The sequence below is a fragment of the Canis lupus genome, chromosome 16, assembly GCF_048164855.1.
Source record: "Canis lupus baileyi chromosome 16, mCanLup2.hap1, whole genome shotgun sequence".
In the NCBI taxonomy this organism is placed as follows: domain Eukaryota; kingdom Metazoa; phylum Chordata; class Mammalia; order Carnivora; family Canidae; genus Canis; species Canis lupus.
Genome location: NC_132853.1, coordinates 3,087,922 through 3,109,893, shown reverse-complemented (window position 1 = coordinate 3,109,893; position 21,972 = coordinate 3,087,922). Strand labels below are relative to the sequence as shown.

Here is a 21,972-nt window from a genome sequence, read left to right as displayed (position 1 = left end):
AGTTTTAGTAGAATAGGTATTGTTTCTTCTTTAAACGTTTGATAGAATTCCCCTGGGAAGCCATCTGGCCCTGGACTTTGTGTCTTGGGAGGTTTTTGATGACTGCTTCAATTTCCTCCCTGGTTATTGCCCTGTTTGGGTTTTCTATTTCTTCCTGTTCCAGTTTTGGTAGTTTGTGGTTTTCCAGAAATGCGTCCATTTCTTCCAGATTGCCTAATTCATTGGCGTATAGCTGCTCATGATATGTTTTTAAAATTGTTTGTATTACCTTGTGATCTCTCCTTTTTACTTTGTGATTTTATTAATTAGAGTCTTTTCTCTTTTGTTTTTAATAAGGCTGGCTAATGGTTTATCTATCTTATTAATTCTTTCAAAGAACCAACTCCTGGTTTTGTTGATCTGTTCTACAGTTCTTCTGGTCTTACTTCATTGAGTTCTGCTCGGATCTTTATTAACTCTCTTCTTCTGCTGGGTGTAGATTTATTTTCTGTTCTTTCTCCAGTTCCTTTAGGTGCAGGGTTAACTTGTGTATTTGAGTTTTTTCCAATTTTTTGAGGGATGCTTGTATTGCAATGTATTTCCTTCTCAGGACTGCTTTTGCTGTATCCCAAAGATTTTGAATGGTTGTATCTTCATTCTCATTAGTTTCCATGAATCTTTTTAATTCTTCTCTAATTTCCTGGTTGACCCTTTCATCTTTTAGCAGGATGGTCTTTAACCTCCACGAAAACATTTTTTTTAAGTGGTTGAAACCAAGTGAAATTGAAGAAATCTCCCAGAAACTAAAAGAAGAACACAATGATAGAAAGTAAGAGAAAAAGGTACTCTTTGAGGAAGACACAGTTGCAGCTATAGTAGAGCTTCATTGGCCTGCTTCTGCTTCCAACTCACTGCTATTCACTTTCCTCAAGGAACAAGTTGGTCAGGAAGCCATGCTGTGGCCATGGATTTTATTTAATTAATTAATTTATTTTAAAAAGATTTATTTATTTATTTATTTATTTATTTATTTATTTATTTATTTATTATTTTTAAAATTTATTTATTTATTCATGAGAGACACACAGAGAGAGAGAGAGAGAGAGGCAGAGACACAGGCAGAGGGAGAAGCAGGCCCCATGCAGGGAGCCCAACGTGGGACTCGATCCCGGGTCTCCAGGATCATGCCCTGGGGTAAAGGCGGCGTTAAACCGCTGAGCCACCCAGGCTGCCCCTATTTATTTATTTTAGAGAGAAAGTGTGTGAACAGGAGGAGGGGCAGAGGGAGAGGGAGAGAGAATCCCAAGTAGACTCCCTGCTGAGCATGGAACCTGACATGGGGCTCAACCCCACAACCTCAAGATCATGACCCCAGCCAAAATTGAGAGTTGGACACCCAACTGACTGAGCCACCCAGGTGCTCCATGGCCATGGCTTTTAAAAGCACCTGAAAGACCCCTGTGGAACCACAGGTGGTAATTAACTGAATTAGAATGACTAACCAGCCACAGTGTAAAACCTCTGAGGAAGGTATAGGCTGACTTGATCGGCGGTGCAAAAGAAAATAATCTTAAATTGAAAGGACCAGTTCAGATGCCTACCATGACTCTGAAAATCACTACAAGAAAAACTCTTTATGGTGAATATTCTAAGACTTGGGATTGTTTTCAGTTGAGGATCCAGAAGCAAGACACTGATTGGCTCCATCCTTCTGAAATTGTTAAACAGATTACTTCCATCAGTATTGAGCCAGGAGTTGAAGTTGAAGTCACCATTGCACATGCTTAAATCAACCTTTTTAGTAAATTGATTATCAATTGTTAAGAAAAAAAAAAGAGAGCAAAGATGAGAGGCTTACAAAATTAATTGAGGAGGTTCAAGGACAGACTAATAGAAGCTGCATAAGGAAAGAAGAGAGAAAAATAATACAAAACAAAAAGAAAATAAGATAATTGTCCAGAACTGATGTTTCAGAGTGAAAAGCCTCTGATTGGGTAACACAGTGAATGAAAAAAGAACCATAGTAAGGCCCAGCATGTTGAAATTGCAGAAAATCCTTTACAAAAGATAAAATAAAGGTCTTGAAAGCTTGCAGATGGACAGACAGGCACACACACACACCCTTTACATCACTTTTATGGAATAGAGAATAAGAATAAGTCAGACTTCACAATTGCAACTCTAAGAGGCTAAAAGACAATGGAGTAGTGCTTGAAAAATTCTGATAAAAAATTACTTTCAACCTGAATTTGATACCTGGCCATATTACCAATTGTTAGTGGCATAATACAATACCGTGTTTTGATCAACAGAGATTTGGAAATTTTATCTTTCATGTGCCCTTTCTTAAGACTACTTGAAGGTGGACCACCTGGATGGCTCTGTCAGTTAAGCATCTGACTATAGCTCAGGTCCTGATCTCAGGGACTTGGGATAGAGACCCACACTCAGCAAAGAGTTTGCTTGTCCCTCTCCCTCTGCCCCTACCCCTGCTCATGCTCTCTCTGTCTCCCTCCCAGATAAATAAATAAAAATCTTAAAAAAAAAAAACAAAAAAACATGACTACATGAGGGGTGCTCTTTGGCAAAGTAAGGAATTATTCCATGAAAGATGATGATAACAGACTTCAAGAAGTGGTAACTCCAACCACTTTTATTGTAGGAGAACAATAAAAGTGAAGTTTCAAGATGACAGTATATAACAGATCTGAGAACAATAAGTCCACTGTCTCGAGAAATGGAGTGCTATGGCAAAGAAGTGCCCAGGGGAAAATAACAGACTTTACTTGGGGACAAATAGTAGATTATTTTATATGATAGAACATTAAGAATAATATTGATACACCTATGATGGAATATTTTGGAAAACTTAAAGTTAGATATAAGAATCTGAGGCATGTGTAAATACCAGGAGGAGAAGGGCTCTAGGTTTTTGACCAGTTGACTGGAGTATGAAGTTTTAGAATGACAATCCTTTATTTTTAAAGATTTTATTTATTTATTTATTGAGAGAGGGAGAAAGAACATGAGTTGGGGGCAGGCAGAGGGAGAGGAAGAGGGAGAGAATCTCAAACAGACTCCCCTCTGAGCACAGGGCTCTCTGTCTTATCACCCTGAGATCATGACCTGAGCCAAAATCAAGAGTTGGATGCTTAACCAAGAGAGCCACCCTAGTGCCCCTGGAATGATAATCTTTTAAATGATGGAGTCTTCCTGTAATTGGAGTTTCTAAATCTAAAAATATTCTTGACTTACTCTTTAAAAATCTAAATGTTCATGTCTTATTACAAAGCTACAGTAATTGAGGCAGTGTGGTCCTGACATAATGATAGACCTTTAGATCAATGGAATTGAATTGAAAGTCCAGAAATAAAATCCATACATCGTGGTAATTAATTTTCAATAGGGGTACTGAGAGAATCAGTGGTGAAATGATAGTCTTTTCTATAAATGGTGCTGGGATAATAGGATATCCACATGCGAAAGAATGAAGTTGGACCCCTAGCCTCACGTTATATATGAAAATTAACTAAAGTGGGTCACAGACCTAAATGTAAGAGCTAAAACTAAAACTCCTAGAAGAAAACAGAAGTAAATCTTTGTGACCTTGGATTAGACAATGATTTCTTAGATATGACACCGAAAATAAGTGACAAAAGAAAAAATAGATAAATTGGATTATATCAAAAATGAAAAACTTTTTGTTTCAAACACCTTCAAGAAACTGAAAAGACAACCCACAGAATGGGAAAATTGATTTGCAAATCATATATCTCATAAGGGACTTCAACTCAGAATGTAAAAAAAAAAAAAAAAAAAGCTCTTTCAAGTATAAAAAAGCAAAATATATATGTCCAGAGGATTTGGAAAAGCAATATATAACCAGAGGCTTTGAATAGACATTTGTCTAAGGAAGATACATAAACAGCCAATAAGCTTATGAAAAGATGCTCAACATCATTAGTTACTAAGGAAATGCGGATCAAAACAATGAGATACTGAATCATACTCACTAGCATGGCTATAATAAAAGAGAAAGACAGAAGTGTTGATGAGGATGTGAAGAAATTGGAACCCTCATTACATTGCAGGTGGGAATGTAAAATGATGCAGTCTCTTTGGCAAACAGTTTGGCGATTCTGTAAAAAGTTAAGAGCAAGGAGTTACCACATGGCCCAGTAATTCCACGTCTAGATATACACTCAAAAAAGTGAAAACATATATTCATGCAAAAACTTGTACACAGATTTTCAACGCAGTATTATTCATAATAGCCCAAAAATGGAAACAACTCAATTGTTTATCCACTGATGCTTGGGCAAATATGATGTGGTATATCCATAAAATGAACTATTAAGTAGTCATAAAAAAAATTTGAAGTACATCATTGGTGAATCTTTAAAACATGATGTTAAGTGAAGGAAGCCAGTCACAAAAGTCCACATATTGTCTGATCCCATTTATATGAAATACCCTGTAGGCAAATTCATGGAGACAAAACAGATTAATGGTTGCCAGAGTAGGGGAAAATGGGGAGTGACTACTGATGGATATTAGATTTCTTTTAGGGTGATGAAAATGTTCTGGATAGTGGTGATTGATGTAGAATTTTGTGAATATGCTAAAAATCCCTGAGTTACACAATTTTTTAAAAAGATTTCATTTATTTCAGACAGAGAGAAAGAGCATGTGTACACACAAGTGGGTGGGGGGCAGAGGTAGAAGCAGAATTCCTGCTGAACAGGGATCCCAATGTGAGGCTGGATCCCAGGATCTCAGGATGACTTGAGCTGAATGCAGATGGTTAACCCAGGTGCCCCACGCTTTTTTTTTTTCTTTTAAAGATTTTTAAATTTATTTACTGGAGAGAGAGCAAGTAAGAGACAGAACATGAGCTGGTAGGGGGAGTGGCCTGAGGGTGAAGGAGAAGCAGGCTACCCACTGAGCAGGGAGCCCAGTGCAGGGCTCAATCCCAATCCCGGGACTCCGGGATCATGACCTGAGCTGAAGGCAGACCCTTAACTGACTGAGCCACCCAGACGCCTCTGAGTTTACACACTTTAAAGAGATTGTAGGGCAGCCCCCGTGGCTTAGCAATTTGGTGCCGCCTTCAGCCCAGGGCGAGATCCTGGAGACCCGGGATCGAGTCCACGTCGGGCTCCCCGCACGAAGCCTCCTTCTCCCTCTGCCTGTGTCTCTGGCGCCCCCCCCTCCCCCCGCCGTGTGTCTCAAATAAATAAATAAATAAATAAATAAATAAATAAATAAAGTCTTTAAAAATAAAGAGATTGTACACCTTAAGGCATGTATCTCAATTAAGCTGTTATTAAAAAAAACAATGTGTTATGAATGGTTTACTCTAATGACTAATAAGAGATTGTTTTGTGATAAAATATTAATTGGAATCATAAAGCAATTAACCACCTCCAGATTGAGTGATGACTGAGAAGCGGTTAGAAAAAATTGCATGAGGGATCCCTGGGTGGCGCAGCGGTTTGGCGCCTGCCTTTGGCCCAGGGCGTGATCCTGGAGACCTGGGATCGAATCCCACGTCAGGCTCCCGGTGCATGGAGCCTGCTTCTCCCTCTGCCTATGTCTCTGCCTCTCTCTCTCTCTCTCTGTGACTATCATAAATAAATAAAAATTAAAAAAAAATTTAAAAAAAAAAAAAAAAAGAAAAAATTGCATGAGCCTGCTGCAGACAACAAATAAAACTTGGCATTTCTACAGTAGCTGCTGTATAGCCAAACATAAGGTAACATTTTTGTTGTTTAGGCTAGATTTGGGAAGATAAGACATTTTGATATAAATTTGAAGTTGATTCTTAGCTTGAAATGTGTTCTTGTAACAGGTTTATACTTAGGTGGGATAAAACCATGATTGTAAAACTAGAATGTGACAAAATAAAAATTGTGCCTTTAATTCCAGTTCATTGTCAAATCATTCACCAAACAGATAGAAGAAAGAACTATTTTGGCCATAAATATCTTCCATCATTGCTTAGATAGAAGTGAATGCTCTCTTTTGAAAAACAACCTGAATTACTTTCAAAAAGGTATTTTTTGGTAGTTTTGCCTGATTGGTTTAGGTCAGTATTTTCATCTTATACTTATTACTTGCCATTTTTGATGAATATTTGTTTTAAAAAATAATTGAATCATGACCTGGGTTTTTGGAAGTGTACCAACACTACTATGGTAATTTTATACGAAAATTTTCCCTAGCTTTATCAAACTTTCATTTATTGCTAGTCTGTTCTGGATTTTAATGTGATATTAGAGGTCACAAGTTATACTCATATGATTATCCACTCTGCAATTTCCTTTAATCATCATAAAAAAGATGTAATTTTTACAGCATGATTTGACCCAGGAGGTTATATTATTTAAAGTAATGCTAAAGAACTTTGTGAAGATGCATGCTCCACTGGTTCATTTGGGAAAGTATTTGACTGAGGGCCAATTAAACATTTGTGTCAGCTCTAGTCGGTAGCTTCTTCGAGATAATTATCTTAAAGCAATTTTAGCTTTGTGTTGTAGCAAATAGTGTAAAGAATTTCTGTAAAATATACTGCTAGAAACTTCATTTTGCAGCATTTGTGATTTTTTTGTTTGTTTTTCGTTTAATGTGTTGAGAGCTGGCAAAAATGATCTGACAGGCGGAATTAAACAGAAATCTTTTGGGGATGGTAGTGACTGATGTGTTTGGATTCTAAAGCCTAGAGCCTAAAGGAAGTGATGGCAAGAGTAGAACTGTAAACCTCAAAATGCCAGCAACTTCGGATGCATTCAAGACTTTTTTCCATTAAGATTTGGAGTTAATTTTTTGAAAGTAGTTACAGCCGTGTGATATATGTACCTCATACTAGAAACTCCTTTATCTTTTTTCCAGTTACTTCTGCCAGGTGGATTTTAATATGCTAGGAAGAAGATGATGTCAGCTCTTTTGTACTTTAGACTAGAATGAAGATCCTCTTGTCTACTTGAAGAGTCTATTTGAATCCCTCTTGAGTGACTGGCTTTATTTTTTTATTGTATTTTCTAACTGTCCATTTCTACTTGCGGTAATAATCCTGGTAGGATGCATATTACCAGTTGTATGTGAAGGTGTAGCTATATGGAGCATAAAATTAGATACGCTTCCTGCCTTTGGCTCAGAATCTAAATTTAGTAGACGAGAATCTCCTTTCCTAGATGTCATTAAAAATAGAAGATACCCATCTGTCTAGAATGGTTTAGATACAATTCTGCCTACAGGCTTGGAGGTGAACTATATAATGTTGACTCTCTTTTAGCTCTAGAATTCTTGGGAAAATATCTTCTTTAATTTAGAGGCCAAGACTGTTGATAGCTTACAGTGTTGACCTTAAATGATCCTCTAAGTTTGTGAAAATCAGGAAGATCTAAGAGAACTGAATTTTGAGGAGAAATGTAAAAGGTAATATTACTTGGTTAAGAAAATTGACTTTGAAATAAAAGCACTAGTGTTCCAATCTAATACTTAAAATTTACTAGGTATATAAGAGAATTACTGAACTCCATAGAGATTGTAACCTCATTTATAATGTTGGAATAGTAAGTCCTACTTCATAGAGTTGTTGAGGAGTAAGTTAAATTAACTAATGTTTGTAATGTGCTTTCTTCAGTGCCTAGCATGTAGAAGGCATTTATTGGTGGTAGTTATTATTGTTTCTTGTAATAAACAGAAATTCTGGTTCTGTTTTTTTTTTCCCCTTCAGATTCTGCCATCTTACTATTAACAGATCTGACTTGAGAGACCAGGATAGAATGGGGTCAGAGATAAACAGAATTCCTAGAGGTATTTGGAGTGATGGAAATCATTTAGAAGAGTACTGAAAGTGACCCCCAAAGGACTGCCTACATTTTGGGGTGACAGAAGACACAGGGAAATACAGAACACTATCAATGAGATGAGAAGACAGCTAGGAGAGTGATGTCACGGAATTCAAGACTTAGGCTGTTCCTCAGGTCACATATTTTCTTCAGAAGTTTATTTAAAAAAAGTTTATTCAAGATATTTTCACCACGAGGTGATGTTAGGTAATGGCAAGACCCTGAGGAAACCATTGAACTGGGCAATTAGGAGGTCTTGATCTTTGAGAGAATAGAGAAATGACTGTAGACCCAGATTTTATTGGGCAGAGAAGTAAAAGTGAGGTGAGGAGAAGTGGAGGTCATAATTAAGAAAATTTAGTTGTATGGGGGAGAGAGAAAAACTTAAGGGGGTGGAGAAGGGGTTTGTTTGGGTTTGTTTGTTTTGTTTAGGAAAGAAAAAACATGAGCATGTTTGGAGCCTGAGGGAGAAATTAAATGTGCTAAGCAGCAGATAATTGATGGACAGGTTATGGTATGGGGTGAATGGGAATGGAATCCAGTGTGCAGGAAGAGGCTGAGAGGAGCAGCTATTGTTATGTAGAAGAGGAGGAGGAAAGGAGGAAGACAAGTTTGAGGTGGGGGTGGGGAACAACAAGGAAATCTATATTTAATGGCTCCTATTTAAGTGGGGAAGTGGATAGTGAGCTTAGTGAGATAGTAACAGACCAGTAGTCCTCAGCTGAGGATGATTTTTGCCTCCCAGGATACCTTTGGCAATTTCTGGGGACATTTTTGATTGTCATTAAGTGCTACCAGCATCTAGTGTGTAGAGGATACTACTGAGATGCTGCTGAGCGAGCGATCTATGATACACTGAGCAGCTTCCCCACTACTGGTCCCAGATGCCAGTAGTGCTGCAGTTGAGAACCCTGTCCTAGATCAGAACATTCCTGCAACATGGTCTTCAACAAAAGCCAAGCAATTTGAATAATGGGTTCATATATCCCCTCTTAGAAAGTCACAGTGCATATTTTTGAAGTCTGAAAAAATCCTCACGAGAAAATCTAAATTGTTTAACCAACTGATTTGTTTCTCTCTCTTTCATAACAACTGTTAACACTCAAAAATACATGTAGGGAAATATTGTATTTCTGATTTCTTGGCTGGCTGGTATTGTATTTTCATCTTTATATGTAAAACTTAGCTCAAAATCTGGCATTTAGTAAACCACCAATAAATGATAGCTGCTATTAATAAAGTTTTCTCCCAGCTGTGAAATCCTGGGACACTTCTGACATGTGTTACAAGTTGCAATTTTAAGATTCATGTAATCAGTGTGCACCATCAATATAAGAGATAAGAGATCCCTCTCATAGATCTGTAGAATACCACTTATCTTTGTGCTTTAAAATCTTACATTAGAGTATGGTGAGTTTCCAAAGACTTAAAAATGACTGTGTAATCCAACAGACAATTCTACTGCTGGGTATATACCCAAAGGCATTGAGAGCAGAGACTTGAGCACATATGCATAGGTACACTAGTGTTCAGAGCAGCATTACTTACAGTAGCCAAAAGATGGAAACAATCCAAATGTCCATCCATGGATGAATGGATAAACTATATATATATTACATAATATTATTCAGTCATAAAAGAAATGAAATTCTGGTGCATGCTACAGGATGAACTTTGAAGACATTATGCTAAGTGAAATAAGCCAGACGTAAAAGGACACATATGTATGCTTCCACTTATATGAGGTACCTAAAGTAGCCAAATTCACAGAGACAGCAAGTAGAATTTCCAGGGTCTCAAGGAGGGGGAATAGAGAGTTGTTCAATTCCCCCTCTCAAGGAGGGGGAATAGAGGGTACAGAGAGTTACAGTTTGGAAAGATGAAAAATCCTGGACAACGGGTGGTGGTGATGATTGTACAACAGTGTGAATGTACTTAATGCCACTGAACTGTATACTTAAAAATGGTTAGGTTACGAATATTTTAACCCTCCTCCCCCAACATATCTCACATTAGAATACTTAGCAATCAGGACAAAGCAGTCAGGATGCCCCCTGGTGATCTAGTGGTTAGGATTTAGCCTTTCACAAAGCAGTCAAGAGCTTTACTGATGGTTTTAATAGAGCTTCACAACGGTTAGCAGAGACCAGTTTTAAATCATCGATACTGTTCTTTTCTTTTCTTTCTTTCTTTCTTTTTTTTTTTTTTTTTTGAGATTTTATTCATGAGAAACACCGCGGGGGGGCGGGGGGGGGGGTAGACCTGGGCAGAGAGAAGGGAAAAAGCAGGCTCTCTGGGAGGAGCCAGATGTGGGATTTGATCCCTGGACACCAAGATCACACCTTGAGCCAAAGGCAGACACTCAACTGCTGAGCCACCCAGGCGTCTCCATTGATACTGTTCCATGAGACAGAACAGACATAAACAGGAAATACATTCATTATATAAGATATTAATACAAATATATAAATATAAAGTTAACAACCCTACTGACATGCATAATTTTCTTATGTGCATTACTACTCCAAAACTTTTGAATGTTCAGGTCCAGGTAACAGTGATAATTCTTACGTTTTATTCAAATAAAAGATGTGTATTTGTTCAGAGAAAAAAAGTGGTTCTTTTTATAATGCGGTGGGAATTACATCATGGTTAGCTTAATTTGGGGAGTATCTACATATATATTTTTCCCACATTTATATATATATCTGTATATTCTTAAAGGATGTTAAAAATGTAGCTAGCAGTATCAGAAAGAACCTTTATGGAACTGCAGTCACTTCTCTACATCTCAAGAAAATCCCCTACAAGTAAATCTGTTTCCAAAAATTGTCTAAAAATGATTGTATCAAAGGTAACATGGGGCACACTTTCCTACAGTGATTTTTTTTTTTTAATCTGTGATTTTGCCAGTCGAGTAGAAATGAAAAAAGGAGTGAGAGTTTTGATACTGTGGATGTACTTGCTGATTAAGGGATAAGAGCACATACACACAAACCCAGGAATTATCTTACTTCTCCTAAAACAACAACAAAACACTCAGATCTCCAGTGCTAGCCTGTGTAATTGCTTTCGGCATAATAGCTATTACCTCTGACAGACTGAAAGTTTAATAACTAGATTGGAGATTTCCCTTTGCAGTGCACAAATAGGAAAAACACCACCATGGAAGTTCTCTCTCACATCTGACCCTCCTCTGTTTCTTTATTTATCAGCAGTGCTACTGCTTCTCTCTGCCATGCCTCATTTTAACATCCTTAAATTACAGTGTTACAGATTATTGGCCCAACAAAGTTTTGGTATGTTAACACTGAACAGTTGCAAATGAGTAAAAAACAAATCGTGTCATTCATAAGAGTTGTCTTTTAAAGGCTTATGTTTGATTTTATGCACCAGTATAGTCATTTTGTGGAAAATAAATGTTACAATGCTTTATTAAATCCCTTTTATACTTGTAATCCAGATTCAGTATCCAATAGGATCATTTTTACTGTTATATTTTCTTTTTTTAAAGATTTATTTATTTATTTTAGAGACAGTACATGCATGTAAGGGAAGGCAGAGGGAGAGGATCTCAAGCAGAATGTGTGCTGAGTTCAGAACCCCATGCAGGCTTGGTCCCACACCCTGAGATCATGATCTGAGCTGAAACTAAGAGTCAGAGGCTTAACTGACTGAGCTACCCAGACACCCCTGTTATATTTTCAGTTATGTTCTATTTTTTTTTAAGATTTATTCATTTATTTATTCATGATAGACATAGAGAGAAAGGCAGAGACACGGGCAGAGGGAGAAGCAGGCTCCATGCCGGGAGCCCAACATGGGACTCGATTCCGGGACCCCAGGATCGCGCCCCGGGCCAAAGGCAGGCGCCAAACCGCTGAGCCACCCCAGGAATCCCGTCAGTTATGTTCTAAATATGTTATAATCTTAAATAATGTTGGGGGATCCTGGGGTGGCTCAGCGGTTTGGCACCTGCCTTTGGCCCAGGGCGTAATCCTGGGGACCCAAGATCGAGTCCCATGTCAGGCTCCTAACATGGAACCTGCTTCTCCCTCTGCCTGTCCCTCTACCTGCCTCTCTCTCTCTCTTTCTCTCTCTGTGTCTTTCATGAATGAATAAATAAATAAAATTTAAAAAAATCTTAATGTTGTTATTGAAATTTTCTGTTGTTGACTGTTATTTTAATTCTTGGAGGTTCATGAAACATCTGTAAACTCTTCTTCCTTAAAATGTAGGTGTAATTTAGGCAACATATGCCTTTGAAATAGCCAGAATATATTTTGCCAATAACAAAAGAATATTCCTTGGAAACACCAAACTTCAAATAGTGTTAGACTAACAGTACACCAAATGCATCATATGATTCTTTATCCTCTGCCTGCTTCCTTAAATGACCAGATTCTAAAGAACATCATCCCGACTTTTTTTAAAGAGTTTATTTATTTATTCATGATAGACATAGAGAGAGAGAGAGAGAGAGAGAGAGGCAGAGACACAGAGGGAGAAGCAGGCTCCATGCTGGGAGCCCAATGTGGGACTCGATCCTGGGACTCCAGGATTACACCCTGGGTCAAAGGCAAGCGCCAAACCGCTGAGCCACCCAGGGTCCCCTCATCCTGATTTTTTACATGAATTTTATGTATATCTTAAAATATATTTATAGTTTTATGTTTTAGAGTTAATGTATTGATGGTTATATGTACATATAAAATATATTAATCTTTTTCAGTCCTTTAGCCTCTTTCAGGAATTTCAGGATATAAGATATAGAAGATAAAATTTATCCATTTTTTTAAGCCTTTTTTTTTTAAAGATTTTATTTACTTATTCATGAGCGACACACAGAGAGAGGCAGAGATAGGCAGAGGGAGAAGTAGGCTCCCCGCAAGGAGCCTGATGTGGTACTCCATCCTGGATCCTGGGTCACGTCCTAAGCCGAAGGCAGACACTCAATCACTGAGCCACGCCAGCATCCCAAAATTTGTCCATTTAAAAAAAGTGTTTATTTATTTGAGAGAGAGAATGAGCATGAGTAGGAGGAGGCTGCAGAGGGAGAGGGAAAGAAACCCCAAGCAGACTCCACTGAGCACAGAGTCTGACTGAGGGCTCAATCTCACAACCCAAGCCAAAACCAAGAGTCAGATGCTCAACTAACTGAGCCACCCAGGCACCCCTAATTTATCTCTTTTTAGTAAATTCTACCTTGCTTCTTTTTGGTGTTCCTAGAAGTCAGTGTATATGTAATCTTTTTTTTCTCATTAATGAGCAGAACTACAGGTATGAACCAAAGAAGTTTCTCCTCTTTCTAAATTCCTTCTCCACTTCCTTCCTCCAAAAAAAATTTTTTAGGTTTATTTTTCTATGTATTTATTTAATCTCTACACCCGAAATGGGGCTCAAACTCAGTGACCCCAAGATCAAGAGTCATATGCTCCTCTAACTGAGCCAGCCAAGTACACCAAAACATTTTTGATTTTTATTTAGACTTTAAATTATAGGCAGCTATATATCCTGAAAAATAATGAAGTGTATATTCTACAGTCATGGAATATGGTCCATGAATCATTTTATTATTTATTTTTATTTAAAATCAATTAACACACAGTGTATTATTAATTTCAGAGGTAGAATTCAGTGATTCACCAGTGCTCATTACCTCACATGCCCTCCTTAATGCCCATCATCCAGTTACCCCATCTCCACCCCCCCCGCAACCCGTTTGTTTCTTTTCATTTTTTTAAAAAAGATTTTATTTATTCATGAGAGAGAGAGAGAGACAGACACAGGCAGAGGGAGAAGCAGGCTCCACGCAGGGAGCCTGACGTGGGACTTGATCTCGGGTCTCCAGGACCAGGCCCTGGGTTGAAGGTGGCATTAAACCGCTGAGCCACCCGGGCTGCCCTCAGTTTGTTTCCCATAGGTAAGAGTCTCTTATGGTTTGTCTCCCTCTTTGATTTCATCTTATTTTCTTTTTCTTGCCCTTCTGCTATGTTCATCTTCCTTAAATTCCACAGGTCCTTGCACCATTTTAAGTGAAAAAGGTGAGGTGCATGGTTTAAATTATAATTCCATTTTTATTTAAAAGAGTCACCATATATTTGATTTTGCAGGGGAAAAGGTTTGTCAAGGTGTGCAAGTATTAACTGTGATGAACTCTGGAGAATAGGATGATATTCAAATGAATACTGTCTCAGGTTTGGATCCCCGGAAACAGAACGTGGGATGAGATTTCATGGGAAAGTGACTTACTAGGAAGAGTTTCAGGGAGACTTGGTAGGGAGTGAGGAAGGGAGACTGCAAAGAGAGAAGGGGACTAGAGGCCAAGCGAGGATGGAGCAAGGATCAAGCAAAGCCTCAGGGAGGACACCTGTGCCTCAGTCCTGAAGCGTTCTGGAGCTTATTCCTAACAGGTGTCCTAATCAAGAACAAAATACAAAGGTAGAGCCTTTCTATCCCATTCCCATCAGTCATTGCTTAAGGACTGCCCCTCATGAGGAGGGGTGCATAAATGACCAGAAATGCTGGCAGCCAGGGGGTAGCCTTCCTACAAAGATCTGTGGGTGCTGACCATGGCAAGTGAGAACATGGGGCTGGGGAAAGCTGCAGACATAGCACAGACAACAATGGTAGCTGTCACCCAGGTTAGAGAGGTTTAACAAGATATAGCTTTCTTTCTCATGTAATAATATAGTTTGAGCGGCCCAGGCTGCTATGGTGGCTCCACAGGGTTCCAGGCTCCTTTTATGTGGTTGCTCTGTCATTACTAGGTTATTGTCCACATCTGCATGATATGAGATACCCAATATTATGACCATATTCCCTTTCAAAGAAAGGGGAAAGGGTCAGAGGGGAAGAGGGTACCTCAGTTCCTCTAAGGACAAGTTCTGGAAGTTATACACATCATCACTTCAGCTTGTAACTTAGCTACATGGCCACACCTGGATGCACCAAAGAATAGTTTTTCCTGGTTAGCCTTATGCCTAGATAAAATAGGGGACTCTTTTATTATGTGACCATTTCTGTAGAAGGAGAGAATGCATATTATAGGACTATTATAGGGATGTTAGTATTCTACTTTATAGGGATGAAGTTTGTTGGTTTGTTTGGTTTTTAGTTTTTTAAAAGATTTTATTTATTTATTTATTTATTTATTTATTTATTTATTTATTTGAAAGAAAGAGAGCACAAGCTCTCTTGTGGAGGGGGAGAGGGAGTGGGAGAAGCAGACTCCCCACAGAGCAGAGAGCCCGAATCAGGGCTTGATCCCAGGACCCTGAGATCATCACCTGGGCTGAAGGCAGCCGCTTAACCAACTAAGCCACCCAGGTGCCCCTGTTTTTTAGTTTTAACAACAAGCATGCCACAGGTTGGGGTCTTCTAGAAGCAGAATTTGAGATAGAGTTTAATGTACAAGATGTTAAAGAAGTGCCCTTATGTTCAATACCTGTGGGAGGGATGGGAAAGAGGCAGGATTTGGCAGGAGGAGAAGCTGAGCTATGATGCTGTCCTAAACAATGGTCTTACCTAAATCTATAGAAATCCTAGAGCTAAAGTGGTGTTTTAGAATTGTCCTGCCCTGGACTGAAATGGCTGCACATTTATACCTTTCTCTCCATCAGTCACTGGATATGGGCTGCCTTGGGAGGAACATGACCTTGGACAAGGCAGCCCTTCAGAGATGATCCCTGAAGGAGTGACAGCACTCCTAGCAAATGGGACAAGTCCTTCCTTGCAGGGAGATCTAGGAGGCACATATCTATATCTATCACAACTTGTGTGTTTGAAAATAATTAATACATGTTAATATATCCATTTATTTTTTAAAGATTTTATTTATATTTTGAGAGAGAGAGAGTGTGCATGCTCAGGTGGGGAGAGGGGCAGAGGGAGAGAGAGAGAGAAACTTAAGCAGACTCCATGCTGAGTACTGAGCATTGAGCCCACCTTGGAACTTGATCTCACAACCCATGGATCATGACCTCTGACAAAACCTAGAGTTGGACACTTAACTGAGCTATTCAGGCATCCTAATAACTATCTATTTTTTATTTTTTAAGTTTTTGTCATTGAAGTATAGTTGACATGCAATGTTTTCTTCGTTTCAAGTGTACAACATGGTGATTAGACAGTTCTGTACATTGCTTGGTGCTTACCACAAAAAGTGTAGTTTTGAAAATAAATTTTTATAATGAAAAAAGCTAGGGTTGCCTGGATGTCACAATTGGCTAAGTGTATGACTCTTGGTTTCAGCTCAGTTTGTAATCTCAGAGTTGCGAGATGGAACTTCACATCTGGCTCTGTGTTCAGTATAGAATCGGCTTGAGATTGTCTCTCCCTCTCCCTCTGCCCCTTCCGCTCATGTTCTCTCTCTCTCTCTTTCTCTAAAATATATGAGTAAGTCTTAAAAAAAAAAAACATCTAAAATGTACTTAATAATTTCTTTCACAAAAGTTTGCCTGAGCAGCTACTATGTGCTAGGCTCTGTCGCAAGCACCAGAGATAGGGAAATGATAAAACAGAGTCCCTCCCCTTGTGGAGTTTATATTGTATCTGAAGATAGACAATAAATAAATAAATAAGTAAATTTATGATATATCAGATGGTGATAATTTTGAAGAAAAATTATGTAACATAAGGAAGGGTCTTTCTGTTTTATACAGAGTGGTCTGGGAAGGTTTCTCTGATAAGGTGATTTGACCAGAGACAAGGATATGGTGGTAGAACTAGCTATCCCAGTATTTTGGGGATGAGCATTACAAGCTGAGATGATAGCACATGCCAAGACAACCCTGTGCAGGAGTGTGTAGTGTGTTAGCATGTTTGGAAATGTAAATGGTATTTAGAATTTTTGCTTTTTAATATCCATTTTTGGAAGGCAAACCTCAGTGAGTGACAGATCATTAAAAGAGGATGGGGCGGGGTGGCACAGCATTGTTCCAGGGAAGGTTCTTGGTTGAGAATTACAGGCCCTAATTCCAGCCAAGTTAAGCAGAAAAGGAATTTATTGGAAGGTTTTCAAGTACCTCACAGCACTGATGGAAAGTCTGGTTTAATGGTTTAGAAAGCAGGCAGGGACCAAGGGAATCAAAAGATCTAGATTTTTTAAAGATTTTATTTGACACAGAGACCACAAGCAGGGAGAGGGGCAGAGGGAGAGGAAAGTACGCTCCCTGATGAGCAGGAAGCCCTGCTGTGGGGCTCTATCCCAGGATCTTGGGATCATGACCTGAGCCAAAGGAAGACACAAATGACTGAGCCACCCCCTCCACCCCCTGCCCTGCCAGCGTCCCTCAAGAGATCTAGGATTACTGCTAAAGTCATACTACTGGAAGACCTTGGTTAAGGATGTCTGGTTAAGGTTGCTGCTGTAGTCTGAATGTTTGTATTTCCCCCAAATTCATATGTTGAAACCCTAACTTCCAAAGGTCTTAGTAGATGGGGCCTTTGATGTGTGTTTAAGTCATGAGGGTGGAACCTATTGGGATTAATGTCTTATAAAAGAAGCTCCAGACAGACCCTTTAAACCTTGTCCACTGTGTGAGGATACAAATGTGTGACCCAGAAGAGAGTACTTGCCTGAACATGCTGACACTCTGATCTCAGACTTCCAGCCCCCAGAATGGCGAGAAATAAATGTCTGTTTATAAGCCAGCCAGTCTGTGGCATTTTGTTAAAGCAACCCAAACAGACTAAGATGCTGTTGCTTCTGTTTTGGAATCCTGGTGTTGCATCTAATGGAGGACTCACTTCTGAACTTATCATTTCTTATTTGAGTCACTGACTGTATCTCAAAAATTACTCTGGCTGCTATGTTAAGACTGAAGTGAGGGGTTCAGGAGTAGAAGTAGGGAGAACCAGTCATGAGGCTCCAATGTAAATGTTGTTGACTTAGGGAGATGATATTAACAGGGAGACAAAAAGAATGGATGGATTCATGAAATAGCCTATTAGGTTGCTATTAAAATTCTTAGAAAAATTCTTCCTTTTCTTCTTCCTCCTCCTCTTCTTTCTCTTCCTCTCCCTCCTCTTCTCCCATTTCTTTCCTCATTTTTTAATCTTTCTCGAAATCCAAACCTTTCTAGAGGCCTTGATGCAGTCCTGTCTTGCACAGGGCAGTGTAACTTATCTGGCTTATATTTCATAAAATCTTGCAGTGTTCATCATTTGTCCAATGAAAAAATATTTCTAAACTCCTACTGTTTACACTATGGTGCTGAAGGAGGTCACAAGTTGTGGTCATTGTAAATTGAATTCAAGTTTAGGGGATGCCTGGGTGGCTCAGTGGTTGTGCGTCTGCTTTTGGCTCAAGTAGTGATCCTGGGGTCCTGGGATTGAGTCCCACATCAGGCTCCCCACCAGGAGCCTGCTTCTCCCTTTGCCTGTGTCTCTGCCTCTCTCTCTCTCTGTCTCTCATGAATAAATAAATAAATTCTTTAAAAAAAAAAAAAGAATTCAAGTTTAGACTCTGAGAAATGGTTCCTTTCTTCAGGGCACTTTGTGATTGCTGACTAGGACCACCCTTTTATAGGTGTGGATAACTTGAAACCATGTGATGTCCCTTTACCTAAAGTTATTTCCCCACGACTGATTAGTCTATTATTTTAGTCTTTTACATATCAGTTATTTGAAATAATCCAAACGCATGTCCATTAGTTTAAAAAGTAATGAGAAAGAAAATGGCATCTTTTACGACATTTTCAAATAGAACCAATCATCAGAAATGGCTAAAATAGTTTTAATAAAAGAGAATAATCCCAGCCCTCTTGAATCATATCTAGATGTAGATCTCAGAAATCTTTATTTTAAAAATGAACATTGCAGGATAATCAACCAGGCTTGGGAACTATAGCTTTATGCTCTTGAGACTAGCTTTGCTCTTTACCAGGAGAATTTATTAGATTCTTTTTACTTAATGGGAGGATCCATTATAAATAACTGTTTGGTTTTCTCAGCTTGATTTTAAAATAATTCATTTTGTCTCATCTTTGAGATTGGTTTCCTAAGATTATAGATTGTTTTCTTGGGCAGTGGTAGAGGTGGATTCCATTAATATTTTTTTACCCTTTGGCTGTTTTGTAACTGTGCATTATTTATTTCATCTTCAAATATATAAGAAACTTTGTCTCTCTATTACAAGAATATAGCCCACTAAACTTCAGCTTCAAACCAGTTGTATAAAAAACACTAGATCACTGCTTCTTAAGCTTATTGTACATACAAATCACCTGGAGAGCTTGTTAAAATGCAGATTCTGATTTAGTAGGTCTGGGCTGGTGCCTCAGATTCTGCATTTCTAATAAACTGGGGTAATGCTCATCCTGCAGATATCATTTTGAGTAGTAAGAGGCTGGATGACAATTGTATTATCCTTTGAGCTTTCATTTTTGTATGGGTTACTCTGCTTTGGGGCATGCTTTGGGACTGTTCAGTTTGACCAAAGGTTGAGTAGTATATTTTAAGAAGATTGGATTATATAACCTTTATTGCTTTTTCCCATAATCTTGAAGGTTATAGCACTATATATAGCCTAAGATTTCAGTTTCAGGCTTTGGAACTGAATAAAGGAAGTGTCAGAAGCAGTATATTTTTTATTGAATGATTAAATCTGTAGCAGCAAAATTGGTTTATATACCTGAGATAGTCTGAACTACAAGTTGAGTATTATTAACTGAATTAGGAATAAGAAAGGAAATGATAAAATGTTGAAAGTCGGGGCACTTGGCTGGCTTAGTTAAGTGCCTTCAGCTTAGGTCATGATCCCAGAGTCCTGGATTCGAGTTTGACTCCCTGCTCGGCAGGGAGTCTGATTCTCCGTCTTCCTCTGCTCCTTTCCCCTGCTCATGCATTCTCTCTCAAATAAATAAATAAAATATTTTTTTAAAAGTTGAAAATAATTAGTAGATATGAAGAATATACCTAAGGACTTGGGAATTTGTGTTTTGCAGAATTGGGACTTCTTTGGATAAGATCTTTGTTAGGGCACTGGGTTCGTAGCTGGCGGGGAGGGGTGAATTTTTACCTCCCTGGGACACATTTGATAATATCTGGAGACATTTTTAGTTGTCATGATAGTAGGATGGTGGTATTCCTATTGGTATCAGTAGGTAGAGGCCAGGGATGCTTGCTAAATACTCAGTAGTACACAGGACAGCCACCTCACAGGAAACTACTTGGCCTAAAATGTCAATAGTTCCAAGCTTGAGAAACCTTATGTTAGAAAATTTTCACAAGTACTTTATTAATTTTTTAATTAAAAATTATACAGAAAAGAATCATTTGTATTCCCACCAAATTCAACTGTTGCTAACATTTTGTCATATTTGATTTGAGCCTTTTTGTTTAAGAACTATCACTCTAGGGACGCCTAGGTGGCTCAGCGGTTTGGCACCTGCCTTCGGCCCAGGGCGTGATCCTGGAGACCGGGGATCGAGTCCCAGGTTGGGCTCTCTGCATGGAGCCTGCTTCTCTCTCTCTGCCTGTGTCTCTGCCTCTCTCTGTGTGTCTCTCATGAATAAATAAATAAAATCTTAAAAAAAAAAAAAGAAATAACACTCTAGGAGCGCCTAAGTGGCACATTCGTTAAGCGTCTGGCTCTTGGTTTCAGCTCAGGTCATGATATTGAGCCCCATGTCAGGCTCTGTACTCAGTGCAGAATCTACTTAAGATTCTCTCTCCCTCTGCCCCTCCCGCTTGTGCTCTCTCTCTCTCTCTCTCTAAAATAAATAAATAAATCTTTAAAAAAATATACCACTTCACTATGTTTTTGGAAAATAACATGATTATTATTTTGAATTCAAGTAATGTAGGGATCCCTGGGTGGCGCAGCGGTTTAGCGCCTGCCTTTGGCCCAGGGCGCGATCCTGGAGACCTGGGATCGAATCCCACGTCGGGCTCCCAGTGCATGGAGCCTGCTTCTCTCTCTGCCTGTGTCTCTGCCTCTCTCTCTCTCTCTCTCTGTGACTATCATAAATAAATAAAAATTTTAAAAAAATCTATTCAAGTAATGTAGAAAGTTCAAAGATGAAAGTAATGAAGCTGGGGTGCCTGGGTGGCTCAGTTGGTTAAGCATCTGCCTTTGGCTCAGGTCATGATCCCAGAGTCCTGGCATTGAGCCTTGCATCAGGCTTCCTGCTCAGCAGGCAGTCTACTTCTCCCTCTGCTCCTCACCTTGCTTGTGCTCTTACTCATTCTCTCTTCAGTAAATAAATAAAATCTTAAAAAGGAAAAAAAAGAAGTAATGAAGCTATCCCAAATCTCACCACCCAGATGTAAGCATCATAAACAATTAGCTGAACATTATCTCAGATATCTTTCCATGCATTTGTATAGATAGAAGAGTAGAGAGAAGTGCTTTCATAAAATTGGGACCATACTGTAGATGAACCAAAAATAACCTTTTTCTTATGAAAAGTTTCAAACCCAAAGAAAATTAATTTTTAACTCCTATCTACTCATCACTGAAGTTCAGCAATCATGAATACAGAGCCAGTCTAATTTCATCTATATCCATACCTATTCTCCTGACACTGAGTATTTTGAAGCAAATCTCAGACATCACATCACTTCATCTGTAAGCATTTCAGTGCCTATCTGTAAAGCTTGAGTTTCTTTCTTTGCGCTATCAATCACATGTACAATTAACAGTTTCTCTGATTGATTCATTCTCTCCCTCCTTCTCCTCTCTTTTTCGCCCTTAATTTTTTTTCCAAATGGAGGTTTTTTTCTCTACTGAGATTATATAAAATGCAAAGGCAAGAGCAGTAATTGCACAAAGCAAGGGAAATGGGTACTGCAGAGCAAACAAAAGCTGTCTGCCACAAATACTTCCTGCAAATTTCATGTTTTCTTTTAAAAATGTCTTAATCTATTTAGCAGTGCCATGTAAAATAGTGTATTTCTCTTCTTTATTATGTTCATTTTTCAAGCTGCCCATCTTATCTTTTCCAGTATTTCTTTGAGATATCTTCCTGCTTTGGTGTTTTGCTTATAGACGTGGCCTCTGGCAATATTAACAGAAAAGTACCTGCAGGAATCATTTAACTGGTGGTTAGTTTCTTGAGGGTAGGGAGCGAGTCTTACCATCTTTCTACCTGATATGATAGCATTACTATGTCCTCAGTATTTATTGAATGGTTGT

The 21,972-nt window shown here is 38.7% G+C and overlaps 1 protein-coding gene across 7 annotated transcripts in view; it reads left to right on the top strand.

The window, feature by feature from the left end:
* Positions 1 to 21,972, top strand: part of SCAI (suppressor of cancer cell invasion) — a 164,539-nt gene that overhangs the window by 39,225 nt on the left and 103,342 nt on the right. For 2 of the 7 annotated variants that reach the window (XM_072777898.1, XM_072777897.1), the window contains exon 3: positions 7,718 to 7,967. The exons of the other annotated variants lie outside the window; for them this stretch is intronic. In XM_072777898.1, coding sequence (XP_072633999.1) covers positions 7,933 to 7,967 — 35 coding nt within the window. In that variant the 5' untranslated portion in view covers positions 7,718 to 7,932. The remainder of the gene's footprint in view (positions 1 to 7,717; positions 7,968 to 21,972) is intronic. 7 annotated transcript variants of the gene reach the window in all.